The 23,554-nt window shown below is 35.2% G+C and overlaps 2 protein-coding genes across 2 annotated transcripts in view; both read left to right on the top strand.

Annotated features, from left to right (window-relative positions):
• The window catches only part of LOC115984375 (putative disease resistance RPP13-like protein 1), a 149,333-nt gene that overhangs the window by 123,603 nt on the left and 2,176 nt on the right, over positions 1-23,554 (top strand). Inside the window, exons 8-10 of the mRNA XM_031107406.1 lie at positions 21,777-22,008; positions 22,140-22,662; positions 23,169-23,485. The gene's annotated coding sequence lies outside the window, so the exon portion shown is untranslated. The remainder of the gene's footprint in view (positions 1-21,776; positions 22,009-22,139; positions 22,663-23,168; positions 23,486-23,554) is intronic.
• On the top strand, positions 16,502-20,227 carry LOC115984662 (putative disease resistance RPP13-like protein 1). Its single transcript, XM_031107684.1, has one exon. The coding sequence runs from the start codon at positions 16,502-16,504 to the stop codon at positions 20,225-20,227; it is 3,726 nt and encodes a 1,241-aa protein (XP_030963544.1).

The following is a 23,554-nucleotide window of genomic DNA, read 5'->3' on the forward strand; positions in this document are numbered from 1 at the left end:
TTTTTTTTTTGGAAGGGAATCACTTTGCAAAAATACCCTAATCAGATTATCTAGAGTATGTTTAGTAGAGTGTAATAGGCACTATAATGTAATAGTTATTCGTATGGTTTAACTATTTAGTAGTTTCGTTATATTTTTATTACAAGATATAGTCATTCATTATGAATGGCTATTTTTTAAAATGAAGAATAATTATTCATCTCTAAAAATGATGTAATAGCTATTTCGTGTATTAATTTATACAATTAATATATTTCTAAATAAACAAACTTTCTATATACACATAACAATTATGAAAATGAAAAATCATAAAAAAAATAATAATCTCTCTTTCAAATTATAAAATAAAATAAAAATTGGAAATATAATTATATGAGCAAGATATTTCTTAAAATATATCTTAAATTTAATTTAAAATGCTTTCATTCCATTGTCTTCATAGTTCTATTATTGTGTTGTCACCAAACAAATGAATAATAATAAGCATTACATTATAACATTTTGTATTCCTTGTAATATCTATTAATATTCTTATGTAATTACTATTATAGTCTACCAAACGTGCCTCTTGTACATTCTACTTTCTTTAAATTTACATTTTTTATATATCTCAAAAAATAAAAGCTTCTTCCCCTCAGCTCTCCACTACTTCTTCTTTTTTGTTGGGTTGCGGTACTTCCTCTTCTTCGCTGGTTGCAATACTAGGTCTTAAAAAAAGTAGTCATAGATTTGAAATTCTATCATTTCTTTAAAATAATAATAATAAGTGATCGGTAACTTGATAGAGTCTTAGTAGAAGCAATATTTACTCTCTCTTTTTTTTTGTATGTTAAAGGTGCTTTTCCTTTCTAAAAGTTTTGTTTTCACCATCATTCTGAAGTTTCAAAAGTAATAGGCAACATGTAGCGGTGTTTCGAAAAAAACGCTGGAATAGACTGGTTTTTTTGTAGTGCAAGGCTGAAGTCATGCTATTATCACAGACTTGCTACTATGAATGAAAGTTTTAAAGGGTTTTTTGGAGTCGGTTGGAAGTTCCAGTCATGAACATGAGTGCATCATTTGTTATCTTTTCAGTTTTATTAATGCTTACAAGATCCTTTCAAAAAAAAAAAAAAATGCTTATAAGATGTGTGCTAGTTATTTTAACGGTAGAGTTTTTTTTTTTTTTTTTGAAATACACATTTATAAATTTATAGTAAAAAAATCATTCGAATACTCAACATATTATTAAAGTCACTCTACTACCATAGATGTGCTGCTATGAAAGAAAGGTTTTAGAGGTTTTTGGAGTTGATTGGAGGTTCAAGTCCTGAGCATGAATGCGTCATTTGTGGAGTGTTCAAAGCTTTTGAAGCTCTGAAATTTTTCTGAAGTAAGTTCATCTATTGGGTTTGTAGAGATTAGGAAAAAAAATTTGTAGTAGATCTAAAACTTCACTTTACTATAGTGAATTACTTTTTGGGAAGGTTTTCCCTAATAACTTTTACTTTTGGGACAAATTGTTCCATTGGTTTCCTGAGTTATCATATTGTGTATTCTATATTTTCCGCAACACTTTATTTTGATTACACAATTAGTGTTGTTTGCATAACCAAGGACCTTGCATAATTTGACTAGTAACTACTTGACCTTAAAATTGGTTAATATGTACTTTTGAGGGTCTAAAAACCCTATTACACATGCACTAATACACACATTCTCGCACACACAAAAAATGAACTGAAATCATGACAGTGTGTATTAGACACTGCTTGTATGTGATATTGGCAAATGACTTTGGCACAATACTGCATGCTTTTTAATGTCAAGTAGATACTCAGGAAATTTGAAGGTACTGCTACCTTGTACCATCAAAAAACAGCTGAATTTTTTATGCATGAGAATACTTTTATTGAGTGACTTAAAATGTTTTCCCATTCATAGAAATATTGCCCATGATTTTACAAAGATTTTTAGATATAATTTGAGCAGATGCTAAACCACAATACCAATTAAAAACTCATTATTAGAATATTTATATTTTATTCTATCAAATTCTTTAATTGGAGACTTTGCTTATAAGTGATAATAGAAGATGTGGAAAACGATACTTCAATACGAGAAGTCGTTCTATAACACACACAAATAACTTCAGATAAATGATATTTTGCAGATGTCTTCACTCTCATTACAAAGTGTAGCTCTTTTCCTACTTTACCAAGTCACCCTCACGCCTACTTTGCTGTTGTATAGTGCTGTATTAGTTTAGTAGTAACTCTTATTGTTTTTTTTTTTTTGAGAAACTACTCTTATTGTATATGTGTCTTATTTATATGCTCTTAAAAAGAAAATCTTTTTTTTTATATAAAAGAAAAAATCCTCTTAAGATGAATGAAATAATTATAAAAGAGCAAGTTGATTACAATTAATAGAAGATACTATATAGCTTAGGAAAAAAAGAAAGACAAAAAAAAAATCTTAAAATAATGAAGAATAAAAAAATTAAAAAAAAACTAAATTTCATGTAATGGGTCAATCTTGGCTGGGCTCTTAGGCCTTGACTAGGGTGTTAAATGCTCCCAAAGGCCCAAATGCATAGGCTTGGCCATTAAGACTTGCGTTGTCGTGGTTCTTCTAATAAAGAAAACCAAACTATACTATTGAAATTGTGATTACGGGAGCTTGTGCTCATGTATCAATGTACCAACCACCAAGTGCCCATCAGTGCATACATTGTATTAAAATAAAGCAAGGAAAATAGAGAGAGAGAGAGATCAACAATTAATTTTCCTGCATGCATGGCTCCATTTGATTTGATCACTTGGAAAAAAGGACGGCATATCAATTGTTTCTGCCTATATAAGCGTCGGCTTCTAAGTATGGTGACCTTACAATCCGATTCAAGATCTTTTGAAATCTTAAATTGTTTAATAATTAAGTGTTCGTAAAAAAGTTGAAATGCATAAAACAAAGGAATTTAAAAAAAAAAATGAATCTCAAAGTGCCGTGACAAGCATGCATTTTTGCATAAAATGTGTGTGCATAATAATCCAGGAGGCAATATATTATTTGTGCCATAATCAATCCCCTGGACTGGAAAAACCACCTCCCTCTGCCAGTGGGCTCACTCAATTTGAACATATATAGGAATAGATTGGTGTGGGTCATGAAGTGGATCGTGCACCTAGAGAAATCAAATGAAAAGACATGCACTTGCAATTAATTTATACCATTTCTTCTACATTATTTCCTTGAGTCCCCTCCTCAATAAACAAGCATAAAAAGTTGTTTTCAGTAACGTAAGCATGTAGAAATTAAGATGCTGAGCATGATATTCATAAAAAATTTCCAAGAACTTTCTTCCAAAGAATTTGATTACTTCTTTGATTATATTATTTACTCTGTGCTAATCATGTTGGCCATATATGTCTCCACCTGCCATCACTACTTTATTAATCATTCAAGAATGTTAGGTGAAGTCAAGCTGTTTTCAGTCTATTCGGTCAATTCGGTATACATCAGTGCAATTTAGTCTATAAAGTCCAATTTGATCAATTCTATTTATTTTGGTCCACTTCGGTCCATTTGTACTAATTCGGTCTGAATCGGAGTACTTACTTAAGAATAGGAAAAGACAAGTTTAGGGTGAATGTACTATCAATTATTTGAGTAATTTCAATTCTAATTATATAATAAATTTTGTTTATTATAATAATCTACTTAAGAAAATGAGAATTTGAATAATATTTTTAAAACTTAAAAATTTTAGATGTACCAAAAGAAATTAGGAAAATATAATGCATAAAAATAATAGTTAGAAGAATATAGAACATTTTAAAAAAAGAATAATATCAATAAAAAAACATAAAAAGAAATTATAAAATTATATATTTGTAAAAATAGAGTGATGGAAATTACTTTTGAAATTGTTCAATTATTAGAGAGAACAAATTATCTACAATAAAAGTTATAGAATAAATTATACATATTTAGTATAAGTTTATTATGAGTTTTGATTATCATGAAAATGTCATTTTAAGATAATGAAGAATTTAAATAATTATTTGAAACTTAAAAAGTTTATTTGTACAAAAAATTGAAAAATATAGAATACTATAACATAATTTCAAAGAATATAGAGTACCTTATAAGGAATAATTTCAATCAAATACACCCAAAATAATAGAGTGATATATTAGTAAAATAAAAAGATGAAAAATAATTTTAAAATTTTTTTGATTTTTAAGAAAAAACAAATTTATTTAAAAAAATTTAAAGAAAAATTATAAATTATATAATAATAATAAAATAATTATATATTCTCAACATGTGTGCATAATCAACCCCTTGGAGTGGAAACCAACTCCCTCTACTAGTGGGCTCACTCAACGTGAACAAATTATTCATTGAATATATAGGAACAGATTGATGTGGATTGTGGGTCATGAAGTGGAGGGGGATCACCTAGAGAAATCAAACGAATAAGCATGCACCTGCAATTACAATTTTTGCCACGTTATTTCCTAAAGACCCTCCTCAATAAACTAGCAAAAGAATTGTTTTCAATAACGTAAGCATGTAGAAATTAAGATGCTGAACATGATATTCATAGAAATTGCCAAGAACTTTCATCCATCGAAATAGATTACTTAGTTGACAGACTTTTACATCACGGGATGGATAATTATCTCACATTGCTTTAGAAAGTATGTTGTGTATAATATAACTTATCTTATCTTAAATAAATAAAGAAAAATCAATTTAACACCTCAAAATGCAACTTTTTATACTTTAACATACCATTTCATGATTCTCAAAAAAAAAAAAAACTAAAATAAAAATGTGGGGCCCAAAATTTGAGGTCCCAGCCCACTTCGTGTTAAGGGCCCAAAGCCCAGGCTGAGGAGCCCTACTGCCGAAGACGCGCGATGAAAGCTCCTGGAAAGCCCAAGGATGTGGCTAAGGACAATCTCATGCTCGACACCTCATAAAAACGCATGAAGAAAATGACAAACTTAGTACAAGAGCAGTACGCGGGAGAAAGCTGTCAACACCATAATGTGGAGCCCAGCACCTGACAAACCCATACTCATACCATGCTATCCAGTTTTTCCCAACCACTCTGACGTATGGATTGATAAGACGAGTAACCACCCCGAACAAGGAGAAACGGACACGTAGGTGAAGAACGGGAATGAAATACTAGTATAAAAGGGAGAGAGAGCTGAGAAAAAAGGGGGAGGCCCCATAAAAAAAGAAGAATGGCGAGGATGAGATGTTCCTCGGATGAAGTCCGAGGAGATAGATCTTCAAACCACATCCGTGTAAGGCTTAGCCCTACAGGCCAAATCCACCTTCGTATGGGCTTCCATGAAAATCCTGACTAAACCGCTGCCCAACTACCAAGGTCTAGCCTTTCCAAACCCACTCTCTACAAATCGTATTGTTCGGGCCCCTTTACATACGAGCCCATCCTTGGGTCGTTAAAAATCGTGTCCCTATAATTGGCACCGTCTGTGGGAAAGGCTTGCGCGTTGGCGCAGGTGGCGGTGGAGTCAACTCTCTAACAAGCAGAGGTTCGCGGAGTTTCCTCCATCTCCGGCGACATGCAGTTGTTGCTCCGACATAAACTTCTGCTAAGGGCTACGCCTTGCAGTGCCAATGGTGCAGGCAGCTATAGGGGCTTCTGGCCTCAAGCCAGCTCTCCCCGCCTTGGTCCAGGGGCTTACGTTCGGAAAATAAATAAATAAAAAAGAAAAAATCACAAGTTTTGGACAGAACCAAGGCATTGCATGGTCCTCGGACTCAAGCCTATGGGGAAACCAAGTACAAAAAAGAAAAATCACAAGTTTTGGACAGAACCAAGGCCTTGCATAGTCCTCGGACTCAAGCCTATGGGGAAACCAAGTACAAAAAAGAAAAATCACAAGTTTTGGACAGAACCAAGGCCTTGCATGGTCCTCGGATTCAAGCCTATGGGGAAACCAAGTACAAAAAAGAAAATCACAAGTTTTGGACAGAACCAACATGGAAGAACCAAGTACAAATCACAAGTTTTGGATAGAACCAGGCCTTGCATGGTCCTCGGACTCAAGCCTATGGGGAAACCAAGTACAAAAAAGAAAAATCACAAGTTTTGGACAGAACCAAGGCCTTGCATGGTCCTCGGACTCAAGCCTATGGGGAAACCAAGTACAAAAAAGAAAAATCACAAGTTTTGGACAGAACCAAGGCCTTGCATGGTCCTCGACTCAAGCCTATGGGGAAACCAAGTACAAAAAAGAAAAATCACAAGTTTTGGACAGAACCAAGGCCTTGCATGGTCCTCGGACTCAAGCCTATGGGGAAACCAAGTACAAAAAAGAAAAATCACAAGTTTTGGACAGAACCAAGGCCTTGCATGGTCCTCGAACTCAAGCCTATGGGGAAACCAAGTACAAGAAAGAAAAATCACAAGTTTTGGACAGAACCAAGGCCTTGCATGGTCCTCGGACTCAAGCCTATGGGGAAACCAAGTACAAGAAAGAAAAATCACAAGTTTTGGACAGAACCAAGGCCTTGCATGGTCCTCGGACTCAAGCCTATGGGGAAACCAAGTACAAAAAAGAAAAATCACAAGTTTTGGACAGAACCAAGGCCTTGCATGGTCCTCGGACTCAAGCCTATGGGGAAACCAAGTACAAAAAGGAAAAAATCACAAGTTTTGGACAGAACCAAGGCCTTGCATGGTCCTCGGACTCAAGCCTATGGGGAAACCAAGTACAAAAAAAGAAAAAATCACAAGTTTTGGACAGAACCAAGGCCTTACATGGTCCTCGGACTCAAGCCTATGGGGAAACCAAGTACAAAAATGAAAAATCACAAGTTTTGGACAGAACCAAGGCCTTGCATGGTCCTCGGACTCAAACCTATGGGGAAACCAAGTACAAAAAAGAAAAATTACAAGTTTTGGACAGAACCAAGGCCTTGCATGGTCCTCAGACTCACGCCTATGGGGAAACCAAGTACAAAAGAGAAAAATCACAAGAATCTATCTGAGGAGAACTCCCCATTAACAGTTGGGCTAATCCCTAAACTGCATGGATTCCCCAGTCTACTCTCGGATCCTCAGTACCAAAGGGATTGATGCAATATGGAGCAATATGCTGCCAAAAACACAATCGAAGTCCCTCACTGCTCGGCTACCCTCTCGGATGAATTATTTAGAGTTTATCGTTCTTGGACATTTGTCTTGCATGCACCGCACAGCGCTCGGCCGTTATCCCGGTTAGTTCCAAGAGTCTAATTTATTGAGAATTACCATTGTTATGCTTGATAATGTCAGTAAGTTTAAACTAGTAGGAATTCGTTTCAAGGTTTTTTCCTGCTCTAAGTATCATTAAAGGAAAGTGCATATTCAACAATCATGCACAAAGTAGTTATTGCTGAAAAGAAAAGTATTTGAGATTAAACAAATTCATTTCTTATTAAGACAAAAGAACAGTACAGTGTACAATGAAGGAGCTTAAATAAGCTCATATTAAAACTAACTACACAAGCGAAAAGTAAAGATACAAAGGAATGAAGGAAAAGCCGAAGAAGAGGTGCAGAGAAGAGCCGCGCTGCCGCTTCAAAATTTCGTCTGAGGAAGCCATTCCTCAATACTTTTACATGCCTATAACTCAGGTAGCCAAAGAACCCAACGTGGGGCCTGCACCGTTGAAGAAAAGGTGCAGAGAGCCCGGCTCCGGGCTAGCGCAGCTGAAGAAAAGGTGCAGGGAACCCAACTTGAGGCCCGCACCGTTGAAGACAAGGTGCCGGGAACCGGAAGTTGAGGAGCCTCCACAAAAATTTGCCTGCAACAAGGCAGACGGCGCTGATGGCGGAAATTCTTTCTTCTGACACACCAAAAATCTGATGTGACCAGAACCTGCTTCGGATTTTGACTGAAAGAAGGAGAAATACCATTTCCCCCTTGTCAAAACGAGGGACGGACTTGAATCTGTGCCTTCCTTGTCCGTACCACATCACCTTGAGTATCATGAGGATTCGGTGCCTCTGAAGCATGTGAAGACTTTTCATCCTCACCCACACCTCAAACATCTTGCTCTGAGGCAGAGTGGCACTAGAAATGGAGATCGTAGATATAGCGGAAGGAGTATGATTCTAAAGGAAACAGGAGAGTTCACATGTAAGAGGGATGACCCCCTATCCTATTTATACAGAGAGCAAAACCGGTGGCATTTAATTCATGCAAGTTCCCGAGGAATGTTACGGACAAGGCAGACTTGGCTCAATTTCCAACCTCATTCGCAGCCGTAGGATCTGAAGATCCTCGTGAAGGCGCGCCTCGAGTACCGAAATGTCAAGGGACTCCGCGTGAGTGAAAAATAAAGGAGTGCCTCTTGTTTTGGCACGTCTCCCATGTAAATGGGAAAAACACAAATACTAGTAGAGCACAGGATTTGAGCGAGCCATAATGTGGGCCTAACGTCATCAAAACCCTCCTCCCCAACTAAAAAGTCGGGTAGCAGAATTTTGAGGGGCTATTGTGGGGCCCAAAATTTGAGGTCCCAGCCCACTTCGTGTTAAGGGCCCAAAGCCCAAGCCGAGGAGCCCTACTGCCGAAGATGCGCGATGAAAGCTCCTGGAAGGCCCAAGGATGTGGCTAAAGACAATCTCACGCTCGACACCTCATAAAAACGCATGAAGAAAATGACAAACTTAGTACAAGAGCAGTACGCGGGAGAAAGCTGTCAACACCATAATGTGGAGCCCAGCACCTGACAAACCCATACTCATACCATGCTATCCAGTTTTTCCCAACCACTCTGACGTATGGATTGATAAGACGAGTAACCACCCCGAACAAGGAGAAACAGACACGTAGGTGAAGAACGGGAAGGAAATACTAGTATAAAAGGGAGAGAGCTGAGAAAAAAGGGGGAGGCCCTATAAAAAAAGAAGAATGGCGAGGATGAGATGCTCCTCGGACGAAGTCCGAGGAGATAGATCTTCAAACCACATCCGTGTAAGGCTTAGCCCTATAGGACAAATCCATCTTCGTATGGGCTTCCATGAAAATCCTGACTAAACTGCTGCCCAACTACCAAGGTCCAACCTTTTCAAACCCACTCTCTACAAATCGTATTGTTCGGGCCCCTTTACATACGAGCCCATCCTTGGGTCGTTAAAAATCGTGTCCCTACAAAAAACATACCATTTCATAACTCACTTTACATCACCTCTTACTTTTCACATCTTAACTAACATTTTTCATTTATTTATTCATTTCTATCAATTTAGCTGGCTTGTAAATTTTTTTAAGCTTAGCATCTTCGACGCAACATGTTTTTTTTTTTTTTTTTTTTTTTTGGGAGTGCTAAAATAGAATTTTGGGAGTTTAAGCACTCTTAATGCTAATGCTTGTAATGGCGATCATACTAAAATTGTCACACTTTGGCTCCATCTAGCTGGTTTTAAAGGATGCCTTCTTACATTGCGACGTAAATATAGTACTAGATTTTAAAAAAGAAAAATGAAAAATGAAAAAAAGGTAAATATAAAACAAAATAAGAATGAGTTTTGTGAGTTTCAGTTAACTTAACTAGTAAATTCTTTTGTAGTTGGATGTATAAGAGAACTGTGGTTTAAATCTTACCTACACAAAAAATTAAGTAGTGTGCGTTTGGGAGGCATTCCAGGCCAGCGTTTGTGCGTTTTGCTGAAAAAATGTGGGTCCCATGGTATTGTTCACGGACCCACAAAAGTCATCCAAATACAAATTTCAATTTAAAACTGGGTCCCACAATATTATTTATACATTTAAAAATTATTTTGCTACAGTATTTTCAGTTTTCAGTAATAAGCGGTATCCAAATAGACCCTTAGTGTCTTGACTTGATAAGAAAGAGAAATTATCATAAATTAGATGTCAAAGGTTGACATTCTATCGTATTTTTGAAAAAAAGAGAGAAAAAAAAGAGAAATTTTATATAACTCTAAAAAATAAAATTAAATAAAAAAAAAAATTTTTTAAAAAAAAAAAAAAAGAAGAAGGAGAAGAATAGAATGAGTGTTGCGCTGGATTGTACCGAAAATGATACCTTTTGAAATTAACAACAACAAACCAAAATAAATTTACAATATTGCACTTCGTCCAAAATTGTAAAACACACTTCTCATTTGCCCCTCATGTCCAACAAAATAAAATATGAGTCTATTATATTTACTTTCTTCGGTATAGTATCTAAATTTCAAATTGTCACTAGCTAACTTGCAAACTCAAGTTTTATATATAGTGGGCTGAAAGTGTGTTCTCAAAGTAATAATAATAATAATAATAATCATAATAATAATAAGTCGTCTTATCAACTTTAGGTAATTTTGTTCTTATCCTTTAAAACCTATTATCAAAAATGGTTTCATAATTTTTTTTTTTTTTAACTTTTACTAAATAGTCGATAACAATGCTTCAATAAAAAAATTCTTGATAAAAACAAAAGAGTCTTGGATTAAACACGATGTTTATTGGTTTCAAAAAAAGACATGATGTTTATTGATGCTGATCTCAAGTTTTTTTTTTTTTTAACAAATAAGTGGGTGAGGACTGTAAACAGTAAACTCCTTACAAGAAAGGAAAATTACTAAGTACTCTCGAAGTACCATAAATTCGTATTATTCCTTCTCACATGAATAATAGGTCCTACTATGAATTTAATTATTGGGACCCACCATTCATGTAAGAGGAGGAAGTACACATTTATGATATTCCGGAAGTACACAATAATTTCTCTACAAGAAATTCATAAATTAACTTGTATTGTGTATAATATGCAGGTAGTATTTACAAGAATTTAATGGAGAAACTGGTTTGCTAAGACATGCACCTAGAATTTTAGTGGTACTTATTTAAGGAAAATAGTTGAAATACACAACATGAGGCCATGGTAGCATTTCCATTTTCCACTCAAAAATCTCATTCCCATGAATTCAACCTTAAAGAAAAGTGGTAGAGATATTGCGTGAACTACAATTATCTGATATTCTACTTAATATTAAAATAAACAATTAGATTGATATAGGGTTCATATCTTTTCAGCTTCTGCCACTCACTTCCTTGAATGTTCTTCACGAGGAAATATCCCTCGAACATCATTGCAATGGTGAGCAAATTTGGGCCTTAATGGTTTTAGAGTCCCAAGTCTCCTGAAACTTGTTAGTGCAACTCCGATATGTATTTTTAAATAGTTTAAATTCTACAAAGATGTGGTGTAAAATCCAATTTTTACACTCTTCAATTCCAACATGCTATATCATCTTATCACATATTAAAGAATAAGTACAACCACACCCATGACTCAATTGTAATATTCATTTGAAAATCTAACCAAATTGGGACTTAGAAGTTTATTGAGATATTATTAAGTATAGTAGGATGTATTAAGTTTTAAGCAAAAATTTAATGTGACAATTTCTTATTGACTAATGTAAAACATGGGCTATGTACCTTATCCTTGGGAATGACAAAATCTGACACAACCCGTGAATTCGACATGACTAACTAATTTATAAACGGGTCATGGGTTAAAGCTAAATAGGTTCGGGTCATATTTGGATCAACACAATTGACCCATTTAATAAATGGGTCATGTTTGGGTTCAAAATGCAAACCTATTTGACCCATTTGATTCATTTAGCTTATCTTTTGTTATTATTACTTAATTTATGGTTGTAATTATGTGTTTATTACTATTGTACGGCACTGAGATCCCAGGCCTATACAGGCCCTGGGCCCAGTCCCAATTGTACGGCATCGAGATCTCAGGCCCATACAGGCCCTGAGCCCAGTCCCAATTGTACGGCACCGAGATCCCAGGCCCATACAGGCCCTAGGCCTAGTCCCATACCGGCCTTGGGCGCAGGCCCAGTAGAAAGGTCCAATTATCCTGCGCCCTTCTTGAAGCTTCCTTAATGTACAGACAAGTGTAGGGCATTGAGTTCCAAGAGGTGATCGGTCAAACTTTCCCGGTCAAGTATATGAACCTTTCCCTGGAAAATGTGGTATGCACAGGAAACTGAGTTGCCGAACATAATCGGTCAAGATGAAACCAAGTTCCAAGATCATAAATGCAGCACCGCCCTCTCACCTAAACATCCACTTTAATCAAATAATATTGGACCTTCAGTAGCACTAACGGTGGCTGTAATCATAATCTCCCCACTAACCTTGGCTATAAATAGAAGAAAGTTGGGAGAAGAAAGGGTTCAGAAAAATTAAGAGAAAACAGTCAAGGAGAGAGTATCAACTGAGTGTTGCTTTGAGTCTCTCTGCCGAGAACGACCCATTGTAAGAAATCCTCAAGCCCACTACAAATAAATTGTGAGCCCAAGTGATCTAAGGCCCAGAAGTCTTATACTTGGTTCCTACAACTATAATTATGGTTGTAATTGTATTTTAATTTTAGATATATGAAATTAATAACAGGTTATTCAAGTCAGGTATGACTTATTAATCAAACAAGTTATTAAATGAGTAATTTGTATTGACATTTACATGACTTGTTAATTAAACTGATTAAACGTGTTGTGTTGGGTCGACCTGTTTAGTAAACATGTCGTGTTAAGGTTGAAGATTCTTGACATATTTACTAAATAGGTCAGGTTTGGGTTAACCTATACAATTGAATACTCATGGCTTGACACGACATTAACCCTACCTGTGAACACGAATTACAACCCCTACTTATCCTTACCAAATTTGGAATCTTTTTTAAAATTCTTTTGCACTAACAAGTTAACAAAAACTCTTTTTCCTTTGGATGAAAATTAACTTCTCCACTTTGCCAAAAACTCATTGATCTACTATCACTGGCCAACAAAGATGACTCATAATCAAGGTGGTTAATACCGTACCGTATCGATGCAGTATGTACCGTACCAATACGTGCACCAGTACCAAAACGTCAACATTTTGTATCAGTTTAAATATCGGGGACATTTTGGCATTTTACCCTTAATTTTTAAAAAATTTGGTAATATGCCATTGTTTTCAAACTATATAGGGACGTGCCCCTGTTTCGATACTCGATTACCTTAAAATCGAGTTTCATTAAATACTCGATTTGTAGACAATCGAGTTACGCCCAATCAAACTTTAAAAAAAAAAAAAAAATGCATGGAACTCGAGTTCCTAGAAATCGAGTTCCATGCAAAAAAAAATTTAGTGTGATCACTCCATACAAGGTTCAGCGAGCCTGGCCTATAGTGGCATTTTTAGGACCTATAGTGGCGGTTTTAAGCCCTATACCAGCGGTTTTAAGCCTTATAGCGGTGTTTTTCTGCAAATTTTTTTAGTAAGTGTGATTACCCAATATAGGTTCAGGAAGCCCTATAGTGGCGTTTTTAAACCCTATAGTGACGTTTTAAAACCTTATAACAGCGTTTTCCTGCGAATTTTTTTTCTAAGTGTGATTGTCCCATGGCGGGTTGAGGGAGCCCTATAGTGGCATTTTTTTAGCCCTATAATGACGTTTTAAGGCCCTATAGCAGTGTTTTCCTGCAAAATTTTTTCCTAAGTGTGATTGTCCTATGGCAGGTTGAGGGAGCCCTATAGTGACGTTTTGGAACTCGATCTCCATAAAATCGAGTTCTATGCAATTTTTTTTTTTTTTTAAAGTTTGATCGGGCATAACTCGATTTTAAACCAATCGAGTTTTTCATTGAAACTCAATTTTAAGGTAATCGAGTTTTGAAACAGGAGCATGTACCTATATAGTTTGCAAACAGGGGCATATTGCCAAATTTTTTGCCAAATAGGGGTAAAAGGCTAGATTCTCCTAAATATCGGCCGTGTACTAGCTATACTAGCCAATTTCGAGTGTTTCGACCGGTACTGGGTGTATCGGCCAGTAGAGAAATAATTTTTTTTTTCCAGTTTTGTAATTTTTGAATTTTTGCAAAAGCAGAATGGTAACTTATTTGCATTAACTTATTAGTATTATTTGTTTTCTTAGTATGCTAAAGTCTAAAGTTTAAAACCATGAATAATATGTTCTGAATTGAGGTAATGTTTTATGGTAAACTTTTATTTTTATTATAATATATATATTTATAAATATAAAAAATAGCGGTAAATCCAAAACGGTACATTAGTATTGACTGGTATCAAAATATATCGTTCCATTAGTCAAACCGGTACAGCTTCTAGTACGAGATTGACTTCCTTACTCATAATCAACTCCACTTTGCCAAAATTAAAAATTAAATTAAAAAAACGCCACTATGGTTAGGGAATCCAATGTTTAAGACAATAGGTTTGCTAAAAGATGCTTCTACTATATAGTGGACCACTCGTTGAATAGTAGAGTACCCAATATGCGTCACCATTCCGCTCGTTTTAAAGACTTTTTCTCTCTAAGATAGACAAGGGTTCATGTTTTTGAGATTTTTACTACTCAAACCCTTGAATATTAGATTTCTTTGGGAGAAATTATTCTTTGAAGGTCTTTTTAATAAAGAATCAAATTTTGTTCTTAAAAAAAAAAAAAAAGAATCAAATTTTGTTTCAAGGTCTATGCAATTGGTTGAAAGCTACTTCCACTCACCGACAAAGATGATTCAGGATAAATTTCACTTTGCCAAAAGTAAAGGCTCAAAGGGAAAATGCCTTACACCTAGCCTAGCCAAAAGTGAAGTCTTTCTCTTTTCTTATCCCACTTTTTCTTAATATTTTTTTTTTATTTTTTTATTTTTTTATCTAATAATCTAAGCTTTTACCTGTTTGTTTGGATATCAACATTTTCTTAAAAATGAATAATTTTCTAGAAAGACTTTTTATAAAAAAAAAATCCTATTTTCTTAGGTTTAGGAGTGACCTTAAAATGAGTTTGAAAACTAATTCGTAAGTTTTCTTATTTAGTTTTACGTGAAATAAAATTATTTTTCTTATTTAGTTTACAAGAATTGTTTTTCAAAATTTTTTTGAAAAATAGTCCATCTTATGCTAAGCTAAATAAAATAAATTAAGAAAGATTTTTTCACTTTTTCTTTGACCAATTTCTTTTTATACTACTAACGTAAGAAAATTCAAAAAACAATTTTCACATAAAGTTTTTTATTGAAACAAATTGAAAATAACTTAACGGTTTAAAAAAAATATGCTAATTGCTATCACAAAGAAATAATGGTTTGAGTAATAAATTAATAACATAAATATAATCCATTTGATTACAATCTTTGTATTCGTCCTTTTTATTGCAAAACTTTGATGAGATTATATAGAGACCATCTGATAATGAGTTATAACATGAAACTTACTATTTTATAAGAATTCCTCTTCCTAATAATCATATGGTGTTTCTTTCACCTTTTACAGTTGGTGGGATCTACAATAGCCCTCACTAATGAAGCATCTTTGTGAATTATTGACATTCCTGGAAGGTGCTATGGTCGTGTGGGGATCCACCACAACGTGCAGTTCACGAACACCAATGAATCAAAAATTCATCCCTAGTGTTTAGTGATGTAAATAAAATGATAAGAAAATGTTGCAAGGAATACATTGGATTAGTTAATAATGGGACAATGGATGCACAAACCTCTAGTAGGAGAACTATAACACATTTGATTCAGACTCTCCTTATAGGGCAGTTGTCAAGTTGCACCTTTTCTCCTATGAAAAACTAAGCAAGACTTGTGAATATCTTTTTATAGTTTGTTTTTGTTTTTGTTTTTGTTTTGCTTTTCTTATTCTTCCCTGATTTCATTTTTTAGTTATAAATGTCTAAATTAAAGTAGATGAATATGTAAAAGCAAAATTATATGTAGAGTTAAAATTGCTCAAGATTAATATATATCGACAAGATTTTTTTCATTGATTTATTATTTAATTGTAATATCAAAATTAAAGAAGATGAATATGTAAAATTAAAACCACATAAAATAAGTTTGTAAAACTAATATATTTATATATTTAATATTGTAAAAAACAATTGAAAGTAAAATAAAAATAAGAAAAATAATAATCATATGATCAATGAGAGATCTACCATAATGTGCAATTTAGTAAGGAGAGAGCTTTGCGCACCTATACAATTAAATTAGACTAAAGAGAAATTTATATTTTATAAAAAAAAAAAAGTTCATCTATATAGTGTGGTAAATGGCCCCTTTTCCTTGAGACCCTCCTTAATTAATTTGGGTGGAAATTTTGTTATCAATAAAGTAAGAATGTTGAAAGATGCTGAAAATAATTTTCAAAGACATAGCCAAGCACTTGCTTCCAACGAATAGGATTTCTTTTTAATTATATTATTCACTCTGTGCCAATTATAATGGCCATGTCCCCACCTGCCATCACTACTTTATTGATCATTCACGCGTGTTGACTGTTGAGTCAAGTCAAGCAGCCGAATAGATTGAACCTCTATCTATCTAAATCTGCTAAGAAGTTAGTCTTCTACACCACAAACTGTTTTCTGCCTTATTGCACTTACTTCTCTTTACTCTTTTTTTCAAGCTTGTTCAACCAAGAACAGAGACTATGGCTGGGGCCTTGGTGGGTGGAGCTGTTCTCTCAGCATTTCTTCAGGTGGCGTTTGACCGAGCGGCTTCTCGCGAGGTCCTAGACTATCTCAACGGAAGGAAACTGATTGATCGTTTGGTGCAAAAGCTGAAGATAGAGCTGATGTCTGCTGATGCAGTGCTCATTGATGCGGAGGAGAAGCAATTTACAAACCCAGCTGTGAAAAGGTGGCTGGATGAGCTCAAAGATGCAGTTTATGTTGCAGATGAACTCCTGGATGAGATTGGCTACGAAGCTTTGCGATGCAAGTTAGAAGCTGAATCCACTAGTACTAGTAAGGTAATGGGTTTTCTCTCTAGTACTTTTGTTAATTCATTTGACAGAAGGATACAATCCGAACTAGAAAACATTCTAGAACAACTAGAATCTATTACAAAACAAAAGGATGTCCTCCGTCTAGAAAAGGTTGCTGCTGCTGAACTACCATCACGACCATTGACGACTTCTTGCCCTGAAGAATATGGTGTGTTTGGTAGAGGCAAGGATATGGAGGCGATATTTGATATATCCCAATCAGATGATGCGAGTGATAATGGTATATGTGTTGTTCCCATAGTAGGTATGGGTGGGGTTGGTAAAACAACTCTTGCTCGACTTATGTACAATGACAAAAGAGTTGAGGAGAGTTTTGACCTCAAAGCTTGGGTTTGCGTTTCAGAAACTTATGATTATTTTAGGATAGCAAAAACAATTTTTGAAGAGGTCACTTCATCTGCTTGTGACATTCAAACCATAAATTTGCTGCAAAATAAAATTAGAGAGAAATTCACGGGGAAGAAAGTTTTCCTAGTTTTAGACGATGTTTGGAATGAAAAATATGATGATTCAGTTGAGTTACTTAAAGTTTTCAGATGTGGGGCACTGGAGATTAAAGTTATTGTTACAACACGCAGTAAAATAGTCGCATCTAATGTAGGCACAGTTTCAGCTTATATTCTAAATGAATTGTCAAGTGAAGAATGTTGGTCGTTATTTGAAAAACATGCATTTAGAAATGGAAGCTCTAGTAAATTTCCCATTCTTGAGGAAATTGGTAGACAGATTATCCGAAAGTGTAAAGGCTCGCCTTTAGCTGCAAAAGCACTTGGGGGTTTGCTGCGGTTTGAAGAAGATCCAAGAAAGTGGACAGAGGTTTTGAAGAGTAATATATGGGATTTACCAACGGAAAACAATAGTATCATTCCAGCTCTAAGATTGAGCTACCACTACCTCCCACCACATTTGAAGCGTTGTTTTGCTTATTGCTCAATCCTTCCGAAGGATTATGAATTTAAAAAGGAAGAATTGGTCCTACTGTGGATGGCTGAAGATTTACTACAACAATCCGAAGGAAATGGAAGGATGGAAAAAATAGGTGAACAATACTTTGATGATTTGGTATCTAGATCATTTTTTCAACGATCAAGTAGCAACCAATCATGTTTCATAATGCATGACCTAGTCAATGACTTGGCAATATATATAAGCGGAGAGTTTTGTTTCAAGCTGGAGAACAATGAGTCTTGTGTAATCACAAGAAAGACTCGCCATTTGTCATATGTTAGAACTAATTATGATGCCTCCAAGAAATTTAAGGTGTCTTACAAGGCCAAGGATTTGCGAACCTTCCTTGGATTAGATTTGTCATCGAATCGATGGTATTGGAATAGGATATCAACGATGGTGCTTAATGATTTGTTGTTGACATTTAAGTGCTTACGAGTACTATCATTTTCTAGCTATAAAAACATGAGGGAGTTACCTAATTCTATTGGCAATTTGAAACATCTACGTTATTTAAATCTCAGTTACACTCCAATTAAACGGTTACCAGATTCTCTATGTAATTTGTATAAATTGCAAACCTTGTTATTGTTCAAATGTGAGTCCCTTATCGAGTGGCCTAGCAAGATTTGGAGATTAGTCAACTTGCGCCACTTGGATTTAGTTGGTACAAAATTGAAAGAGATGCCGCTGCATATGGGTAAATTGAGAAATCTTGTGAAATTAACTACTTTTGTTGTAGGCAAACATTCTGGGTCTAGTATTAAGGAGTTAAGGGAGCTCCATCATCTTTCTGGAGCATTGTCCATTTTAAACTTGCAAAACGTTCATCATGCTAGAGATGCTAGGGAGGTTAATTTGAAGAATAAGCAGCACTTATCTGAGTTGGTGTTTCAATGTGGCTTTGACATTGGAAATTCAGAAAAGGAAAGAGATGTTCTTGAGCAATTGTGTCCTCATTCGAAATTGGAGTCTCTCACCATTGAAGATTACGGGGGTACAAAATTTCCGAATTGGTTAGAAGATTGTTCTTTCTCCAATATTGTGTCTATTCGCCTTGCCAATTGTAAGTACTGCTCATCCTTGCCTTCACTTGGGCACCTACCTGTCCTCAAGAAACTCTATATTCAAGGTTTTCATTTTGTATTGCGTGTGGATCGTGAGTTCTATGGGGATAGTTCTTCTACAATAAAGCCTTTTAAATCCCTTGAAGTATTAAGCTTTAAAGACATGCCAGAGTGGCAGGAATGGTTTTTATTTGAAGGTGAACATGAAGATGGGGTTGGAGTTTTCTCTACTCTCAAAGAGCTTTGCATAATTGAATGTCCCAAGCTAAGCGGTGGTCTACCCAGTCAGCTTCCCTCTTTAATCAAACTTCAAATTGCAGAATGTCAGCAACTTGTTGCTTCAGTTCCTAGAGCTCCAACTCTCAATGATTTGCGATTAAGTGATTGTGATAAGGTTGTGTTGAAGGAATTACCACCCAAGTTGGATGACGTCTTTATTAGAGGAGGTCGCATCTTCTTGCAGTCCTTTGCGGAGCTAATGACATGTGTCGCTGTCCCAGGAAGTGGTGTACCCACTACAATAGAATCACTTGAAATCGAAGGAACATTTCAGATCACAACGGGCCATTACTATCCTTCTCTTGAAAGTTTGAGTATAACAGATGACTCTGACTCACTCTGGTCTTTTCCCTTAGAGTCGTACCCAAAACTCAAATCTCTCTATATATGGGAAAGTAAAAATCTTGAATCTCTTTTCGTATCAGAGGAATCTTACCGTGATCTTAGTTCTCTCACTCTTTTGTGGATTTCATCGTCCCCTAATTTTGTATCATTTTTTAGTGGAGGTATCTGCGCCCCTAATTTGACATCGATTTCGATCTGGAGTTGCAACAAGTTAAAGTCATTGCCTGAAAATATGCGCACCCTATTCCCATCCCTTGAGTATTTGGCAGTCCATCAGTGTCGAAAACTGGAATCAATTCCTGAGGGAGGTTTGCCCTTAAATTTAGTAACACTTTCCGTCTCTTACTGCGACAAACTATTTTCCCGGGGATTGCAAGATCTACACTCCCTCAGACACATCATTATCAACGGCGATAATGGCAAAGAAGTGGAGTCCTTTCTGGAGGAAGCGTTGCTGCTTCCCACTCTCACAGATATCGATATTTTATCTTTTCCAAAGCTGAAATCACTCAAGGGTTTTCAACATCTCACCTCTCTTAAAAACTTGAATATTGGTTGGTGCGATAACCTGGAGTACCTTCCAGAAGAGGGCTTTCCCACCACTCTTTCTTCTCTAATTATTGACAGCTGCCCTCTTCTAAAACAACGGTGTGAGAGAGAGAAAGGGGAAGAATGGCCCAAAATTGCGCACATCCCCAACATAGTGATTGACGACGAATTGATCACATAAAAATTGCGCTTCAGCCCAGATCAGGTAATTTGTTCGGTAATTAATATAATATTAACTTCCGTCTTCTACTTATTGCTCAATTTTATTTTTTTATTTTTATATGCACCTTTGATTTGGACAGCGTGAGCGAAAATGGAAGTTTCAAATGGCTACATGATTTTTATAAATTATTTGATTTTCATTGTGGGGATGTCAATGTATATACTTAGTTCTTTGCCTATTCTTTTTGCAGTGTCACTAACAAATCCTCCATGCTCCAAGCATCACTTCTATGCTACTTGGCTGCCGATCCTTTTGCGTGGTACAAACTACTAAGTTCTTAATCTGTTTTCAAGTCACCTGTAGAAAGCTCATCCTTCTGTCTTCATCAACATCCAAACATTTCCTTACTCTTATTCTTTCTGGAGCTGCACTTGCTTCATTTTCCGTTCACTACATTTCGCCTTTGGACATTTGAAGTGTGAAACACAGACTTTGAAGGAGAAATTATCCTAGATGGTAAGTTTTTCCAGCATATATATGTCTTTGATGATTAATATATTTGTTTTACAAGTACAGAGTACCTTTTGTGAGATTGGGAATTGACTTGGGCACAATATTGCAGGTTTTTTAATCTCAGGTGGACAGTGGGATAGTTTGACGCTAGTGCTGCTTTAATAGCTTTAAACAGTTGCTGAATTTCTTATGCATGAGAATCTTTTGATTGAATGATGCTGGTCAGTAATTCTTATTGCTTTCTCTTATTTCTTTAATTTTTGGAGAAGAAAGGATGTGATGTGACTTCAAAGGGAGGAAAAAAAATGGTTTAAGAAATAACATCCTCAAAAATCAGTGTAAAGTTTTTATTTTTTCTTTTATGTGGAAATGCTTCATGCTTGCGTGACTAGAATAAGAAAAAGAACTCTTTGTAGCATAAAACTTTTCTCTAATGCTGAAAGTTTTCAAATCTTATTTGAATAATGATTTTAATGTTCTGTCAGCCCAAAATCTTAACTCATTTATTACAGCATTGCTTTACAATTCATTTGGTCACTGATTTTAAGTTTTTTGCTTTTGACTTCCCCACTAATTGAAATGATGTAATTGATTTGTTTTTGCTGAATAAACCTTAACTGAGCAACTTAGGAAGAGGCATTAATATTGTTCGGGCACTTGAGAAGGGCTTTAGTTTCTCATACATGAGTCACAGAAAATAAATTATCAAGGTATAAGGCCAAGCTCAGTTCAAGCCTCCTTATCTATATGAAAAAGAAGAAATGATGCCAAAATAAGGGAAAAATCTTGCAAGACTCGCATCCCCTACATAAGAATCAATTATAAAGTTTTGGTGGGTGCTAAAACTCTTAAAGGGACCCAATCCCCTGTTTTGCTCCACACAAGAGATAGCTAGCAACACGACTCAATTTTATTACCAGGTACTTCTTTACAACCAGCTTAGTATCAACTTAACAACACGACTCAAATTTAATGATTTTTAAAACTTATAAAACAGATATGAGATGTTTCATGCTAAATCCAGAAATTGTTAAGGGAAGGAATTCTTCTGCAGATTCACTTTAATTTGTCAACAAGTTCAACGTAAACCCAACATCTATTTGGCGTGATATCGGAGCCTATTGGTCACTAAAAAAATCTTCTTATCTTAAGGATTTATGGTTGCTTGACTCCTTTGCCCACGTTCCAACTGGATGGACCTGCAACATTATTTAGCTCCTTCATTTTGAGTCCAAACTCCTGGTGGTACAACAAGAAAGTGGGAGATTAAGGGAATGAAATCTCTGGTAGTTCAATTATTATTATTATTTTTCCTTAAGCTTATGCATTTGACAACTAACAGATTGATTTTTTAACAATTTACACTATTAAGAAGTTCAAAATGTGATTGTAACATTTGTCTTGAGAAATATGGCAGGCTATTTGATCATATTTGACAAACAGCAGGTGGAACCTAGTGCAGACTTGTAGCTTCCATTATCACATTTTTTAGATTAAAAATAACTTCTGTGTCTTAGTGAGAGAAGTTCTTTTGATTGAGCAATGCAGGTCAGCTTCACACTGTGCTTCCATTCTTACCATTTACCGTTGCTCTTCTCAAAAGCGGAAAGCAGAAATTACTTATAATACGAATAAGAAATGGAATAAAAACTGTAAAAAATGATATTGAAATTATTAGAAGTAATAAGCTTTGAATGCTCATCCATATAATCATCTAAATGCCACATTACTTTTCCAGCATATATATGTCTTTGATGATTTATAAATTTGTTTTACAAGTACAGAGTACTTTTTGTGATATTGGCAATTGACTTGGGCACAATATGGCAGGTTTTTAATCTCAGGTGGACAATGGGGTAGTTTGAAGCTAGTGTTGCTTTAATACCTTCAACAGTTGCTGAATTTTTCAAGCATGAGAATCTTTTGATTGAATGATGCTGGTGAGTACTCCCTATTTCTTCCTCTTATTTCTTTCAAATTTTGGAGAGGAAAAAACATGATTTACAACGGAGGAAACTAAAAAGGATTAAGAAATGACATGTTCAAAAATCAGTGTCAAGTTTTTTTTTTCTTTGATGTGGAAATGCTCAATTCTTGTGTGACTAAAATAAGAAATAGAACTCTTTGTAGCATAAATTTTTTCCCGAAGGCTGAAAAGTTTTAAATCTTGTTTAAATATTGCTTTTCAGGTTCCTTCAGCCCAAAATCTTATTTCTTTTTTTTACTGCATTGCTTTTCAATTCATGTAGTCAATACTAGGATATCCCTGATTTAAAAAATTTTGCTTTTGTCTTCCTCACTAATTGAAAATGAAGTTATTGATGTTTGATTTCTGCACACTTAAATCAATAACTGCATGCAATTGTTGATATCCTTGTCCCTCTAAATTTTATTAGGGAACAATAAAACCCTGGGGATTGTTTAATTTATTGATTTGTTTTTGCAGAATAAACTTTAACTGAGTTACCCAAGAAAAGGCATTAATAATGTTCGGTTACTTGAGAAGGGCTTTAATTTCTCATACATGAGTCATAGAAAATAATTATCAGGGTACAAGGCCAAGCACAATTCAAGCCCCCTGATCTGTATGACAAAGAAGAAATGATGCCAAAATAAGGGCAAAGTCTTGCCAGAAGACTTGCATCCCCTGCATAAGAATCAATTATAAAGTTTTGGTTGGTGCTAAAGCTCTTGAAGAGGCCCGATACCTTGTTTTGCTCTACACAAGAGATAGCTAGCAACATGACTCAAATTTATTGTCAGGTAATTCTTTACAACCAGCTTAGTATCAAGTTAGCTTACTGCTTGTTTTTTAAGTGATTTTTAAAACTG

This window comes from Quercus lobata, chromosome 4 (genome assembly GCF_001633185.2).
Source record: "Quercus lobata isolate SW786 chromosome 4, ValleyOak3.0 Primary Assembly, whole genome shotgun sequence".
Classification (NCBI taxonomy): Eukaryota; Viridiplantae; Streptophyta; class Magnoliopsida; order Fagales; family Fagaceae; genus Quercus; species Quercus lobata.

Coding starts and splice junctions, on each gene's coding strand:
- LOC115984662 (XM_031107684.1), top strand. CDS start 16,502: ATGGCTGGGGCCTTGGTGGGTGGAGCTGTTCTCTCAGCATTTCTTCAG.